The 16,283-nt window shown below is 49.5% G+C and overlaps 1 protein-coding gene across 6 annotated transcripts; it reads right to left on the bottom strand.

The window, feature by feature from the left end:
• Positions 1 to 4,329: 4,329 nt before the first annotated feature.
• cdh19 (cadherin 19, type 2) lies at positions 4,330 to 15,937 on the bottom strand. 6 transcript variants are annotated; one of them, XM_037279906.1, is made up of 14 exons: positions 15,803 to 15,937; positions 12,405 to 12,539; positions 11,972 to 12,227; positions 11,618 to 11,912; positions 10,682 to 10,801; positions 10,100 to 10,267; positions 9,332 to 9,522; positions 8,946 to 9,199; positions 7,734 to 7,870; positions 7,554 to 7,675; positions 7,335 to 7,452; positions 6,622 to 6,873; positions 4,896 to 5,401; positions 4,330 to 4,816 (listed from the first exon to the last, which is right to left on the bottom strand). In XM_037279906.1, the coding sequence occupies exons 3-13, from the start codon at positions 12,182 to 12,184 to the stop codon at positions 4,911 to 4,913; spliced, it is 2,361 nt and encodes a 786-aa protein (XP_037135801.1). In that variant the 5' UTR covers positions 12,185 to 12,227; positions 12,405 to 12,539; positions 15,803 to 15,937; the 3' UTR covers positions 4,330 to 4,816; positions 4,896 to 4,910. The 6 variants fall into 6 exon arrangements, 5 of the variants coding, with proteins under 5 accessions (XP_037135801.1, XP_037135803.1, XP_037135802.1 ...); XM_037279908.1 differs by having other exon boundaries at positions 12,405 to 12,493; XM_037279907.1 differs by lacking the exon at positions 15,803 to 15,937 and adding an exon at positions 15,494 to 15,715.
• Between the last annotated feature and the right edge of the window lie 346 nt (positions 15,938 to 16,283).

Genomic DNA, 16,283 nt, shown 5'->3' with positions numbered 1-16,283 from the left:
CGTTTGGCGCTACGTTATTTCTTTGAGCTTATTAGCCACAACACGCACGCATCCTCTCATCTCTTTTGCATATTTTTACATTCCGCCACCTAATCATTCCACTGCGAGCGCGCTCCTGGATTTAGCTTAAAGAAGTAAAAACAGTAGAAGAGCAAATTACCTGGCTCGCATTTAATTGAGTTTGAACAGGTGTCGAACGGACGTCGGCGTAATCTCGCCGCATCTCCGGCCGGCTTTCTCCTATCCCGGTGAGACGTTCAACTTTGAAACCGCTCGCCCGCTGCATTATTCATGCCGCCGCCACAAGAGCTTTTTCAAATGGCCTGTCGTTTCCTTTTACCTTCCATCACAATGGCCATATGCTGCACATGCCACGAGCGGGAGAAACAATCTGAGCCTACGCCAAATGTGCTAAAAGTGTAAAGGGAGGAAAAACATTTCAAGATAATTAATTTATAATCTGGTGGAAAAGTACCTTCGAGAGAACATTTAACACGTGACTGTCCAATTACGCCCCTCCCCCCCAATTTTCTTGTCATTAAAAAACAAACAAACAAACATTGATTTTCTAGGCCAAGCAAATATTTTGATGGTCGGGAGCCGTCCCGGCTGCCTGGCCGCCCGTCCGTCATCCACCGCGTCCTCGCTCGCCCAACCAAGCAGCCAGGCAACATCTGGCAGATTGCGAACGGGCGCGGCGGCCGCATTTAACGCTGCTAAATGGCACCATGTGCCCGACAGCCGCAATGACGGCGAATTTACCTTTGCAAATTACAGTACGTTAATGAGATGATTTCAAGGGAAGGAAATGCAGTCTCATTTTCTCCTGGACAATTTCCTATTTTTTTCTCGCACTTGACTTTTTTCTTTCCTCCGCCGCCTTGTGGCAACAAACACAATTGTTGACGAGAAGCAGCTCGGATAACAAACCGCATGCTGCTTCACTGAGACGTCGGGGCCTGATAAACGGGTAGAATTGCATTTACTGGCTGCGTACGATTTCATTGTGATGAAGATGAAAGTATTGTCGCGTGCGTCGCGGCAAAAGGAAATTGCGGCAAGCGCGCAATCTTTCATAAAGACGGCGGCGGCAGATGCTGACAAGCGGGACGCGTCCTGTTTTGTCACGCTAATGATTCACGACGGCATCCAAATGTAGAAATGCAAATGTTTTTGGTTATGTCTTTGTGGGGTTGTAAAAGTTCTAAATGTGACCTCACGGAAGGGGAACAAAAATAAAAAACGAAGCGTCAGCTCAAATGTTGCCTGGCATCAGACAGACTTTTGTGCACAGAAGGAAGGCTTCACCTCGCCAAAGCAATAAAAACGTACGACGTCCCGAGATGAGCGTCGTCGACAGATGCGCTGCGGCGTATTTATGAGATGCGCACGTACGCACGCGCGCGCGGGTTGTCACAAACATCGGCGGGGTCGTTAATGGAGGCCGACAGCTTGGCTGCGGCAGAGGAAACGCACGCGGGACGGCGACGCTCGCGTCATCTGATGCAACGCTAACACGGCGGCGCCTCTGCATTCCGAGCAGGCGAGCCAGCCAACTGCACTTTCTCAAGATACGAGCTCATTCACCTTTTTCATCCACTTGTTGACAGTGACAATCATAAGTGTGTAAAATGAGCCGCATGCTGCTTCACCGCATTTCTGATGCCAAGTCGCCTCCTTTCCCGCTGCGCTCCAGCTCAGCCTCAGCAACAACAATAGAAGTTATCTCCCAAGGGCTGCTTTTAAACGAGTGCCATTTCTTTCTTTTCAACAAAGCTGCTCAGTGTCAACACGGCACGGCGCGCGGCACAACACGTCCCCCGGCCCTGCTTAGCATTCCGACGCGGGTGTTTCCTAAAGGTTAGCAAACCTAATTAGACATTTATGCGGGATCTTCAAAGGTCTCGCGGTTATTAATGATGTGCTACTCGGCCGCTGCCGCTGCATCGACAACGTCGACACGCATCACAGCGTAGCAGGCGCGGCGGGCTCAATACTTGGCGGTGCACGGTGGTGTGGGGTATTTAGCTGTGGGGGTGACCCCATCCCCCACCCCCCACCCATGCAGAGGTGCAAAACAAAATCAGATGGAACGTGTCTGTCATAAGAGCAAACACCAAAACGTCTGAAGAAGCCCTGTCTGAAATTAAACAGGAAGTCGACCATTTTGAACTGACTACCAAATCAAACCAGCGAAAAACATTAAAAATCAATTTTTGTTCAGCACTAGAAAGCAAATTTAAAGAGGGGTAGGGGTGGGCTCCTCCTTGCCAGTGCTTCTCATTTTGGAAAGTACTTAAGCACTTATGTCTCTCTCAGGCCTTTTTTCCCTGATGAACTCAATTTGATTGAATGAAGCCATCTTGCTGCCGTGTTTACAGCCGCTCTCTACGCCATGTAACCGGATTTGACAAGGCAGCAAAGCTCCAAGCCTGTCGAAATCAAATTCAATTTCCATGTATTACTTCCATTCGGACTTGAATCAATTACCAATGACAGCTAATTAGCCGTGCGCGGCGGCCATCGCTCTCCGCCGTGTCAAAGTCGACTAAATTCAGCCCGTGTCACCCGCTGTGGACACAGAAGGAACAAAAAAAAAAGTTTTTTTTTTTTTGCCATGCTGCAGATTAGAGTAAGGAGACTTCACTTATCATCCACAAGTGTGTGTGTGCGTGTGTAGGTGTGTGTGTGTGCGTGCACAAAAGAAAATAAGAAGTACTGAAAGTCATTTCTGGGTTCAAAAGAGGAAGGCGTAACTCACTTTTTTTTTTTGAAGGATGACGCAGAGAAGAAAGAGTGAGCGCCAACCAAGCAGGGAACGCGTGGGCCCGCCGGAGCTTTTCAATGAGCTTTTTGAGCGATGTCCGGCGCCAGCGTCAATCCTTCAGCGCCATGTCCTCTTTTTATCAATGACACTTTTCACGCCGGTCCCGAGGCCTCTGCCACCGAGTGGAAACGGCACATTATGGAAGCCGAAGACATGCACTGCTTAGCCAAGCATCCAACTTAGCCACCAAGCCGAATTGAACTTGATGAAGATTGCGATACGCGGGCTGCGCTCGACGTGCCGCCTCTGGTCATGCGATCGCGGCTCACTAGTAGGACTTAAAGAATCGATACGCGATAGAAGCTCGCCGTCCACTCCCACTCAAGTCGACATGGCGTCCGAGGGTCATCTCACAGCGTCCTAATCGCTTCTTGTTTTTCTCATCAAACTTGTCGACAAACTTTACGATACCCAGCAAACCAACGTGTGACCGCCAAGGTAGAAGCTAGTGGGCGAGGGTAGAGAGCGAGCGAGTGGATATTTGGAGAGGCTGCCTCGAGTACGTCACTTGGATGCCCTTTGGTACCAGTGATTTCGGAATCACTATTTTAGCCACACAATCGTCAGTGTAGTTAAGCGCCGCCGGCTTGGTTTTGTTTGCCGACACGATTTGGAAGATATCCGTAATTTCACTCCTCATCGTTTTCCTTGATTTGACACACGCTGATCAATTTTTTAGTAGCTATCAACCAAATTGGACTCCTGACAACTTTTGCAGCGGCTATACACAAGACGGACATTTTCAAATACTTCTATTATGAGTCAGCGTAGAAAGAATAAAATAACATTGAGAGTTTTTCTATTGCTGTCAAATGTCAAAACGGTCCAAGGCAAGCGTAGGTGATGTTGAGCTTAAAAGGGGAGTTTTCCAGCTGAAAATGAATCTCCCGGATCTCGACGCCGAGATGAAAGCCGGCGTAATGGAGATAATTACACAAAGAAAAGGGCCCGCGAGTTGAAATTAGATGCAGTATTGGCACGGGCCGAGGCTTTCCAAGGACAACGGGAGCCCAATGACTTTTTTTACGTGGCGGCGTGATTGAAGGAGGACTTGAAGAGAAGCGTCACGGCCCAAATCGATCACCTTTGTGCACGTCTGCGGCCGCTGTCGCCTTGAAAGGCCCCTCTTGAGGTGAACCCCTGCGTCTTCAGGGGAGCACTTTGAGGAATCGTTGAATCTAAAAGACCAAGCAGGGGGAAAAAAAAAAAAACACACAGCGCCGCGGGCAGCGCGGGCGGACCGGATCAGCTGAGTCGAGCACTTAGCGAGCCAAAAGGAAAAAGATCGACGTCTTTCTTGGCATTTTACTTGGTCAGGAAGAACTCGCTGGCGTCTGACCTTCAGCCCAATTAAACAGCCAGAAGGGGGCGGGGACGCAATTAGCTGTTGCTATTGCTAACACGCATCACGCTTGTTTTTTTTTTGGTGTGTATGTCTTTATACATTTCAAATTTGTGCCGCTGATTGGCTGCCTCACTGGCAAGCATGACAGAATGCAGCCTGGCGCATTCCGGAATTGTGATCTTTATTTATAAAAATACATTACGATAAGCGTTCACACCTTCCGTATATCAAATATTCCATTGTAGATTGCATCATGGAATGGAAATTTACGGGTCAGTTATAGTGTGCTTTCACACGGGGGAGAATAATACATAATAATACGACACTGATTAAAGCATAAACCAACGGCACAATCAAATGTTACATTCTACATCAATTAATGGAAATACTTTTTGGGTAAAGCTGCCACGGAAAAGTCTGAAAATAAAGCAGAGAAAAGGAACACTGAGTGCAAAAGTTAGAAAGGTGACAAACACAAAAAGACGGTGTGACAGCAGTGTGCTGCACAAAAGTCTGGAAAAAAAAAAGCACGCAGCATGAATGAGGAAAGCTTGGGCGGGGGGATCCCACTGAGCATCAATAAGTCCAAAACCTCCGAAATGAAGAACAGAGTGAGCCCTCCACCAAGCGTGACAGCAGCGAGCCTGAAGAAGAAGCACAGCGTGACAAAAGTCAACAGTTTTACAGCAACGACAACTGGCACTTGTTTTGTTTTGGTCCTACCTGGTCGTGTAGTCCTCAGAAGATGGTGTCCTCCTGGCCTCCGCCGTACCAGGGCGACAGTCTGGCCCAGGGAGCTCCGGGAACCGGGCTCGGCCTCTCCGACGCGCACGAGTCCACCGAGCTGAGCGAGCCGGCCGAGGATCCCGAGCCCTCGTAGGCGTAGGCCGTCAGGCAGTCGAATGGCGGCGCGTACGGGTCGCCGTCCGCCTCCTCCACCCGGTCCAGGATGAACTGCCTGAAGACATCGTCCTCGGGCCCCACTAGGCGAGACTCTCGCAGGGACATGCGGATGCTGGCCCGGACTTCTTCCCGAGCCAGCCGCCTCTCGCGCCTCCTGGGGTGGGAGCGTAGCGGGACCACCGGGTCTCGAATCGGCTGGCCCACCTGGGCGTAGTACAGCACCTTCTGCGACACGGTATCGGGCAGTTCCAGCTCGCTGGCCTTCCTGCGTGCCGCCTTTTGCGCACGCCTGCGTCGCCACAGCAACAGCGTGGGGACTGACGAGGCTGCGGACACAACATGGCTCCGTTACCACTTGACATGACATGGACACAATTCTCATCTATCCAGAGGTGGTAACATCTGGTGCCAAAAAGATGACAATGGTCTCCAAGGACTTGGCTGCATCTTTTGGGATGGTTATGGATGGATCCACATAATAAAAATATGAGCACCTTAGCAGGAGATAAGTCATTGTACTGTTGGGATGCAGCAGAATTTGTTTTTCTTTTTTTTTTGCAGCCTCTCATCTGTCAGGGGTGTTAGCACAGCGGGCATGGCCATTAATCTTTCATAGGGAGGGCGTGGGGACCACGCCAAGCAGCAGAGGTCATAATGAAGCTCCTCACTATGCCGCAGACGTCAGCGTCTCGGGATGGCGGCGGCCGGTTGCGGCGGCATTGTGAGGGCACGCGTTCACCTTGTAGCCGCCAATTCAATTGTTAGTGGGACACTCCTGCCGTGAGGAGACGTTTGCTTACTTGCCGTGGCGACGGCGGGAGGGCGGGAAACGCTCTAGCTCAGCGGATCTGCCGGGAGACAAAACAAATCCAAAACCTTTTTCTCTTTTTGTCCAGTCAGGAAGGAAGGAGGGGTGAGGGGGATTTGTTGTGCTTGATACTTGACATGGGGCTGGGGGTGTTTTTAATTGATTTTTTAATGAATAATAATAATTAATAATTTAATGTTTTTAATTTTTGATTTCATTTTAATAGGAATAAGGGGTTAAGAAAATGATAAGTGGGGGCTCTGATTAAAAAAAAAAAGTGAATGAACTGAGATTGGGTATAAAAAAAAAAGAATGGGTGGGTGATTGGGTAAAAAAAGCACAAAGTGAATAATCAGTGGATTGGGTAAAAAAAAAAATCTAAATAAAAGAGGGATCAGGTAAAAAATGGAAATAAGGAGGGGGCTCCAGAGGACTCAAGATGCAAAAATTAGTAATCAGATGCTGTGGTCCTCTTCATAGCTGGCGTTGATCACTTCACATCTCATGAAACAAATCCTTTTCAGCCCGGAAAAACAATCCATGGGCAGAGTTCACCTGGAAACAGAAACGAGCGGCGGCGAAGTCGTCGTGAAGACGAGCACTCGAGTCACGGTGAATTTTCCATCACGACTTTGTCAAGTACGGCTTCCATGGAGCCCCCCCCCCGTCAAGGCTTATATATTGATGTCACACTGTGCTTTTTTTTTTTTTTGCTCTGCCGGTTTGTCACTTGCTCACCTGCGGCCAAGAGCAGGCAGACGAGAAGCACAAGCAAGGTGCGCGGACTGACCCCCATGGACAGAGCCAGGGCCTCCACGCCTCCGGAGGGGCAGCGGCCGGCGGGCCCGCAGCCGCACACACTGACGGTCAGCGTGCCGGTGCTGGACAGGGCGGGCGAGCCGCTGTCCGTCACCACCACCGGCAGCAGGTAGTGGCTGCGCTCCCTGCGGCTGAAGGTGCTCCTGCGTGCCACGATGCCCGCCGTGTTGTCTGGAGGGGGAGGGGGAAGAGAAGGAGATTATTTTTAGTGGGGGGGGGGGGGGGAATATGGAACACATTTCAAAGCTGAGTGAGAAAATGAAATATTCAGCATGTGAAAAAGCACATTTGGAATATCTGTTTCAATACTTAGCGGGGCTTTGGGAAGGGTGCGCAGCGGCAAGCGGACGGCGGATTGAGCAGCGGCCCTTCATTTCAAGCTCCTTCCGTCTCACAAACAACAAAACTCACTTTTGTGCTGCAGTTTTATTTTTCCCTACAACTCCACTTGCATTTGAGATCTAAAAATTGTTTAAGAATTGAAAGGTGTTAAGGCATATCATATTCATGTGACTACGTTCCTACTAATTATACCGAACTGTCCATTTTCATTCAGTAGAATTGATGCTGCCCTCAAGCAGATTCACTGATTATATTTCCACTATGATTCTACTTAGTATTAAAAAACACACCTTGGTTATCCCGAATGGTGAAGTTGGGATTGATTTGCTTGCCGGGGACCATGGAGAAATAGAAGTGGTGACCCTCGGAAGGCTCGTCTGGATCAATGGCGCTCAGTAGCTGGATGAGCTGAGACGTCAAATAAAATTCTCACCATCAAGTCAATTTGACGGCCTTGTACGGTGCATATTGCAGTTGAGGTGGCCCAGATGTTAGCGACGAGTTCGTACCTCCCCCGCTTGCGTTCCCTCGCAGATATACGGCCGGTAAGGGCCGGCCAGTTGCGGTGCGTTGTCGTTGATGTCCAGCACCTTGATGGACGCCAGAACCCGGGAGGACAAACGCTTGGACGCTGAGAGAGCGGGCGCACGTTAGCATCGAGACCACCATCGAGACCACAGAGCACTTACAGCTCTCTTTGGCGACGATGGTCAGATTGTGCCAGGCGGATAGCTCTCGGTCCAGAGGCTTGGCGATGGAGATGGTTCCGTTGAGCGGGTCCATCTTGAAAGCTTTTGCTGCGTCACTGTGCTTTTCGAAAGAATATCTGGTGAGGGCACCACAGGCAGGAGTAAACGATGGCAGCATTCGTATCAAGCTGCACGTTGACATCACAGTACAATCGGCGCTACAATCGTCTATGACGCGTTACGGTATGGAACGAAGCCAAGGCCCGGAAATGAATCACATCGAGCTCGCTGGAACAAGAGCAAACTTCATCATTTTTAGTGCAACTTTGCAAAGTTGGAAAATGTCAGGCAGGACGTGTTCATCACGGCGCCGGCGTCACCAAAGGGACACTAATGGACGGCGGGCGGCGGATGATGTGCGGCACCTGCCATTGGCAAGCTCGCTCGCCTCCGACGGACTCCGGGCGGGAAAACGTGCCTCGCTTGCAAATGACATCAAATCTCAATTCGCTACGCCGCCTCGCAGGGCGCTTTATTACATTCCCACGTCCCGGCCAACGTCGCTTTGTGATAATACCGCAATAGATAGGAAAAGCCTGTGAGGTATGAAGGGAAAAAATCATGATGATTTATTCAGCCGGGCTCATTTCCAACTAAACTAATATGAGATAAATATGACCGGAATGCGGAGATCAAGGGTAAAAAGGGATGCGCCCACAAAGTAACGGCGTTTGAAATTGAATCATTTTTCACCGCATGGAGGAAAATAATCCGTGTATCATTTGTTCTTTCCATTTTCGACACGCAATCAAATTCAAAAAAGCCAAACAAAGGACACATTTTTCATAATTCTATTCTACGCTCAGGTCCATAATATGAAAAATGGGCCACGGGACGGAGGTTGATTTGTCTTGATTTGCCGTGTTAACGTGAAACGCCGGCAAGTTTGGTAACAAAAAGACAGTTACGTTAGCTAGCTAGCCGCTGCATTCCGTCAACCCACATGATGATGACCAACATTAAAAATGGCATATATGATCATAAATTAAAACATAAGTTGTCAAATTCAAATGATCAGTTCATCCTCACGTTCTGCAGGAGCCTGATAATTGAATCAGGTGTGTTTAACGAGGGAAACTTGGAAAACATGTAGGAATGCGGCCCCCGAGGACTGGAGTTTGAGACCCCCTGCACTAGAGGGAGCCTGCGTACCTGACAGTGTTGTTGGCCGCGTCGGTGTCGCGGGCGCTGACAACGCCGACGACGATCCCCGCCGCCGCGTTCTCAGCCACCTTCCACTCGTAGACCGGCGAAAGAAAGACGGGCGGCTCGTCCACCTCCTCCACCAGGATCTTCAGCGTGGTCCGGTCCGAGAACTCCCCCGGGGGCAGGAAGCGGGGATCCACGTCCTCATTGATGGCCTCCGCCACCATCACGTAGCGGCGCTTGGTTTCGTAGTCCAGCAGCTGCAACGAGACATTAGAAGGTCATCTCCGAAAATATGTTCACAACAAAGTCATGTGATCACAATTCGGGCGGTGACCCCCTCGATTATCTGTCAGCCCTTTCTGACCAAACAGGAAGTGGGCCGTCCTCACCTTGGCCAGCAGGATGACGCCCTCTTGCGTCAGCGGGTCGGTGTGGACGCTGAAGGTAGCGTTCTCTTCCAGGTCCGCCAGCAGGCTGTAGTTCATCTTGGCATTGACGCCTATGTCGGCGTCGTACGCTTTGACCCTGCCCACCGTGGTTCCCACCGCGGCATCTTCGGGAATGGCAAAGGTGTATAAATCTGAAATGAAATGATGGCATGGAATGTTTACAATTTTCATTGATAGATTTTATTATCGATGGTGCCCGTGCTGTCACTGTTGCTTCTAATTTGTAACGCTGTGTCAAAACAGAGGGCACGGTTCAGGCACAAGTGTGGCGATGCAACATTTATAAGCGTCTGCGGCGAAGGCGTACGTGACAACGAGCCACCCTCGCCTCGCCTCACTCCGGCAGAATTGATTTCTTTCCCGGATCATCTGTTGGGCGAGCTTTATCACAGAGAACGTTTGTTTCCTAAAGGTCACGATACGACGTGTGAAGGATTGGTGTCGTCCACGGGGCGACATGCAGATGAGCCAGACGAACACGCCCTCTCCCCCCTCCCCCACCCATCTTATTGCTTTGCATTCCAAAGTTGGAAGTTGATGGATTGATAGATTGCTCCTGTTTCGGAAAGCAATGTGGCAATAGACGGACGGGCGGCCGGGGTGACTGCGAAAGACTAAAAGAGTCGATTTCAGGGTCTAATCCTCCTTGCCTGTGGCGGCCCGTTTGCCGATTTGTATTTGCCGATCATCGACAGGCTTGAGACTCACGGTGCTGGAAGATGGGCCCGTTGTCGTTGATGTCGCTCAAGCTGACGCTGACGGTGGCGGAGGCCGAGTAGCCGCCGCTCATGCCCAGCATGTCCTTCACCTGCACCACCACCAGGTACTGCTCCTTGGCCTCGCGGTCCATGTCGGGCCAGGAGGTCACGATGATCCCTGCGGGGGCGGCGCATTCGCAAATCAACAACAACCAGCATTCATGAATGAGCGGTTAAGAATTTATTAGAAAACGTGCTGAAAATTTTGAGCTCGATTCGTAGGGCAAACGACGCTTGGGGCAAAACCACCACTTCAAGAAGTCTCAAGTCTCGCTTTGCATTTAAAGAATTGGCGGATCATTAAAGGTCAACGCTGTGTGCGGGAAGCGCCGCCGGGCATAACAATAATCTAGCCAGGGGTGGGGGTGGGGCAACCATTTGGGAAAAGTATCACGATAGCATCAGTCAATAAAGAGCTACCTTTAGAAAGTGAGTTGAAGGGAACAAGGAGGAAAAACAAGCCTTGGGAAACATCCATCCAATCTTTTTTGACTCAAACAAAAACGCTACCAGTGAGCTGGTGTGCGCTAACCTGTCTTTGGCTCCACCGAGAAGTAGGGCTCCCCCTGCAGGATGGAGTAGATGAGCTTGGCGTTATTGCCAAACATGGGGTCGTCAGCGTCTGTGGCCGTCACTTGGACCACGGTGGTGCCTGGCGGGGGGGTGTGGGGGGAGTCAGATAGCTGGGGACGGCAGTTCCACTCGACCAGTACATAAAGGGATTAGGACAGGACCTAATTTTAATTTTTTTCATAAAGACTGTTGTAGTTGCATGTTGCTTCTAGAAGAAACAGTTTGAGGTCAATTTTGCTTTCAGAAAAGCAAAATGTGTTTTCATTTGAGCCAGGAACATGCCCGGCATCGTGTCGCGGTGCCGCCGGGCCCGGATGAGATGGCACCACGACAACAGGACTGGGTGGTGGGGGGGAGGGGTCGCCCGCTTAGCCTCGGCCTCACCATAATCTCTCTCTGGCTTCGTATTTGAAAGTCGTCCGCCTTCAAGCGTCACGCCGCTGCCTCATTCCCAGCCAAATACATTCTGATTTATTAGAGGGGAGATATTATACTGCAAAAGTCAGATTACATATAAATTGAAATGCTAATGTTTGCGCTATGAAAGGGCAGCGGCTGTAATAACATTACTTAAGAAGAAAAAGGCAACTGAGCCGTCGTGCAGAAAGCAATACATTTAACTTCCTGCAGGTGGACGGATGACAGACATTCATATAACCTTCTGCTTTTAATCTGCAACCGGGATATAAATTTGCCTTGAAAAGTGCATCTGCGGAAATGATCATAAAGAATTTATTTACGGCGGTGAGGTGATGCCGGAGGGCAGAGCAAAGCGCTTGCTTTGCTGCCGTCGGGTAGTGCAAAGTAAAAAGCCTTTATGTTAACTCAACTTGCCATGTTTGCTATTGCTAAGCTAATGTCACGATATCTTGTCAATGGCGTGCGTCCAACGTACCGACGGGGCACATCTCGGGAATGCTGGCCGCGTACGGCTGGTTGAGGAACTGCGGTGCGTTGTCGTTGATGTCCTGCACCTTGATGATGAACTCGGACTGGGGTTCTTCGGGCTCCCCAGAGAGCCTGTTGATGGCTTGCGCTTGGAGTATGTAGAAGGCCTTCTCCTCGCGGTCCAGCTTCTTCAGCGTGCGGATCTTGCCTGAGTACTCGTCGATGGCAAAAGTGTCGCCGGCGCCTTCCCCGGACAGGATGTATCGGATGGTGAACTCCCCGCGGTCGTAATCTGATTTCAGCTGCGTGACGAGAGGTCGGATGAGTTGTGAGCGTGAAGGACGCGGAGGGGCTTCGGTACCTGGCCGATGACGCGAGGTGTGGGGTCCTCCTCCGAGACAAACATCTGCTTCCAGATCCAGCCTCTCTTGTGGCGACGGTGCCTCCCGATGGAGTCCGGGCCCGAGCGGGGCCCTTGGGGGCCCTGGCCGATGCCATCCATGTGGCTCAACAGGGACAGCAGTGTCAGGGCCGCCAACACGCTCCTCGCTTTGGTGTCTTCTGCAGCTCCCATGCTCGCTCGAAACCTTCCTGTCACTTTGGCGCCGTCTCAAAGCCTGAAATAAAGAAACGTTGAACGCAATTGCTGGCCACATTTTGGTTCTTTTAGTTCCGACGAACCCCCGCAAAGTGTAGGAAGCGTTTCGAGTGGTCAGAGACAGCGCCACTGCACTCTCCTTGAAACTGACTGAGAGAGGCGAGCTGCATGTTCTCATTCCCTTTTGTGGGCTTACCAAAGACACACACAACAGGAGGTTGCAAGCGTCCAGTCTCTCGTGCCAGCCGGCCAGTCTGTCGCCATCCCGGCAGCGACGTTTGCCATCTTGCGTGTGGAAGAAGCAACACAGGCAGCGAGAATGTTCTGTACACTTCACAGAGATTGCAGAATGAGCAGATTAAAGATGCAACGCTCTCAAAGCCCAAACATTCATTACACCACCTACATTTGCAAGCTCTCTGCACTTTGTTGTACAAAAGAGGTTGGGGGGCAGGGGGGCTTTATTGTGGAGAAATTGGCTCCGTTTCATTAAATGCTGTGTGGCAATTAAGAGCACATGATAAATGTTTAGTAAACAAGCATAGCGATAAAAGATATGAATATAGAGACTTGATTAAACAGTGATGGATGACTGTGGTGTGGAAAAAAATAAGATGCACACTTAGTAACAATTAGAATAAATAGAAAGAATAATTTCGGGGACATATCACAGGATGTTTTTTAATTTGCTTCTTTAGCCAGGGAAGTTGAAACAAACAAACGCGATCGTGCTAACATGCATTTGCTCGCGCTAAGCTAATGTTGCTAAGTACTAACAACAAAGGACGCGTCAACAACAATAGAGACGGTCTGAGGCCTGAGTTCGAGTTTGAGGCCTGTGCCTCAAAACTGTCCCCTCTCGCACTCTTGACCTGGTTGTAATGACAGCATCGACGCACGTCTGGCCGGGAAGTTATCGATCTCATTACAAGTCTTCATTAGGGCCAGCATGCAGTGTCACACTGGGTCCAAGAAAACCACGAACAGCAGACAAAACGGACAAAAGGCTCGCTTTCAGCAGTGAGACAAGAAGCCTTTTTGTTTTTACACATCGCAGTTTCCATCAGGCGACATCAGGCCACCAAATCTGCGGTTTGACATGTTTTGAGATCTGATGGCGAGAAAAGTGAGATGCTTTTTGATACCGCGATGTTGCGGTTGGGTGATGATTGTACGGTCGCTGCTCTAGGCTGCTAATCACAACTTGGCCAATCTCACTTTTATTTTGACTGTTCTGTTCATTTCCTGTTTCCTGGTCACGTGACGTCCACAATGCGAAGGCACTTTGACGTGACGGCTAGCAACACGGGCAAGACTTTTGGAGGCTCTGCAGATGCTCTGCTCCTAAAATGGGCCATTTTACAAAAGGTGAAAACAAACTTAACCCACGCGAGCTGAACCCACTCGTGAATAGCGGCAGGTGCTGTGATTGATTTACTGCGGGAACCTTTTCTTTTCCATCCATCAATTACACACAGATAAAGACGCGCCCGTGCGCCCCACGGTCAATTTTCTTCTGTCAGACGAGACGCCGGCATGGCACCCGGCGGGCGAGGAGCTCGCCCGCGCCTGGCAGCCATTCATTACGGCTAATAGGCCCTTCAAGCATCCGCCCATCGTCACAGGCTGCTATTTGCGGCAGCGTACGTACGTGAGCGAGCGAGCCAGCGAACCGACGGCAAGCTGCCACATGACAGCGCGACAACGAGTGGCGGTCGCGCAATGTTAAGCACCGCATGCACCGAGACCCTCGCATTATGCTCCCGCCCGCCTGCCTCATCGGGAAATGCCGTTCCGCCACCCGAGTTGGGACATTATGACGCTTGGCTACAAGCGGCCCTGACAGTGGGGGGTTGCCGGGGGTGACATGTCGCCGCAATGCACAATGTCAAAGCTGATATGTGCGCCGCTCCGTGCACGGATTTCACAAAGGAAATGTTCAGATTAACCTTGTGCAACCTGCACTTCTTCCCCACCACACAAGAAAAGCCCTTGATGATTATAAGGGTACTTTTTAAGAATAAGAAAGACCTCCGTAAAAAAAAAGAAAAAGCCAAAAACAGGCTCCGGGAAGAAAAAGGTAACATCAAGTCAAGTCAGTCGGTTTATTTAGATTGTGCAAAATGCTGATTATTGTTTGAGATAGAAAATAGGCCATTAAAACAAAATAAACACAGAAACGGTTCTTCATGAGAAAATATGACAGAAAGCTAAATTACCGGTGGCTGAACATCTCCGCTTAAAACAATGGTGCTAATTTTCATACAAAACATTTTTATTTATACACATTTGGAGGTACTTGCTTTTTCTTGTCCAATGTTAGTAAGTCAACTAATAAGAGGTGTAAAAAAACCAAAAACATCTGTTCAGCCTGACTTCTTTTGGCTCAACCTTCCAAGACAAAATGTCCTAATTGGTCATTTGGGACGTTTTTTTGTTTTTTTTTTAGTTAAAAACAATCAGCGCCGCCACGCCGCTTGTTGTCTTGCAAATGATCAAAAGCAACAGGGAAATGTCAAAGCATCATGTACTTGTTAGTAAGCAATTTGCCGCTATTTATTTACGCGCGCACGGAGCGGAAACAGTTGGCGGTAAGAATTCCCACTGACGTTAATCAGACGCTGTGAAACCACATCAACACTGTCTTTTTTTTTTTTTTTTGCTTGTGAGGGGAAAAATAAATGCGCAGATGTCACAAAAGTTAACTTTAGAGATGTACATAGTGAAAACCTGATCATGCAGTCATGAAAGATTTCCAAAACAATCTGTCTGAACGATTTTGCAACAAGTGTACATAACACGCTTCCATTTTGTTAAACACAACTTACATTAGCAATAGCGCTGGAACTAGCATGCTAACACATTATTTTACCAGTGGGGGGCTATTTCATAATTGCGTTTTCGTTTATTATCTGAGTTCTTGATACATCGATCAGCGTTCATAGTTTCTCATTTAAAAAGAAAAAAAAAGAAACTTTGTAGAGACATGATTCTCTCTGGAAAATGTCAGCCTAACCTAGCTTAGCTCATTTGTCTTGTAAACATGTATTTTCCTTTGTTATTTATGACTATATTATTTAATCCCACGTCCCATTAAGTGTCCAACATTTGCGAGCGTTTCCAAAGGTCGCGAATATTGTTGTCAAGCTTGGTTCAAACGTTTGCGACCTTGAATGAACCCTCATTCACCACCAACAGCAACGACAGAGTTCAAACATTGTCGCTACGCCGTGAAACGTATCGTAAAGTATTCCATAAAAATTCCGCGAAAATGTGTTCTCCTACCTGCAAGTCACCAAGTGATTTTGAGGTGAAAATACATCTTCTCGTCTTTAACAACAACAAGGACTTGTTGAAGAAAGCAGGTGTTGTTTACGCCAAAGAAGCAGATTGTGAGGCAAACAAAAGAGCCACCTGATGGCGCCCAGATTGCGCTCGCTTATCAAGACTTTTCCGTCTTTGTTGTGTCGAGGCCTCCGTTGCGACCCCGCGCCACATTTCTCAGCAAGCCATTACCTCTCGCCACACGTTTGGAAATGCTATCTAATTATCTCCCAACAAAAGGTGGGCAAAGTACCCGCACGCCACACCCACCTGTTTGTTTGTTTGAGACCGCCGGGGGGGACACTAGGCCACGCAATCTGCTTGGAGCGATTGAAACGCCACAATGGCCGCGACAGCCAAACGCTCATCTAGACGGAAAAGAAACCAGCAAGGCAACCCTCCCTCCCTCCCCTCACACGTCTTCTCCTCGGCCCGCTTTTGTGTCCGAGAACAAACACTGCCGCTATTGTGCCGGACACTCGCGGCCTTCATGCAAATAGTCTGCCCCTCCGAGAACCCCCCCCCCGCACGCCCCCAACTCAACCCGGACGTACCAATGGATTTCTATTTCTCTGGCTGTCATTTTACGGAACAATCGAGCGCTTTATTGGAACGGGGATGGATGATAATTCTCTCAGTGTCAGCTTGTGCGAGCGCTACGAGAGGGCGGCAACAGGCGAGGGAGGCTGCGCTTTATGATGCACGCCAAAGAATTCCGAGCAAGGAAATCCATTTTGCGTAGAGACATTTT

This window comes from Syngnathus acus, chromosome 20, assembly GCF_901709675.1.
Source record: "Syngnathus acus chromosome 20, fSynAcu1.2, whole genome shotgun sequence".
In the NCBI taxonomy this organism is placed as follows: domain Eukaryota; kingdom Metazoa; phylum Chordata; class Actinopteri; order Syngnathiformes; family Syngnathidae; genus Syngnathus; species Syngnathus acus.
The sequence above is the reverse complement of the archived record's forward strand: the minus strand, read 5'-3'. Positions and strand labels throughout refer to the sequence as shown.

Coding starts and splice junctions, on each gene's coding strand:
- cdh19 (XM_037279906.1), bottom strand. CDS start 12,184: ATGGGAGCTGCAGAAGACACCAAAGCGAGGAGCGTGTTGGCGGCCCTG. Junction 11,913..11,971: donor CACCTCGCGTCATCGGCCAG/GTACCGAAGCCC, acceptor CTCGTCACGCAG/CTGAAATCAGATTACGACCG. Junction 6,874..7,334: donor CACCATTCGGGATAACCAAG/GTGTGTTTTTTA, acceptor CTCCCCCTCCAG/ACAACACGGCGGGCATCGTG.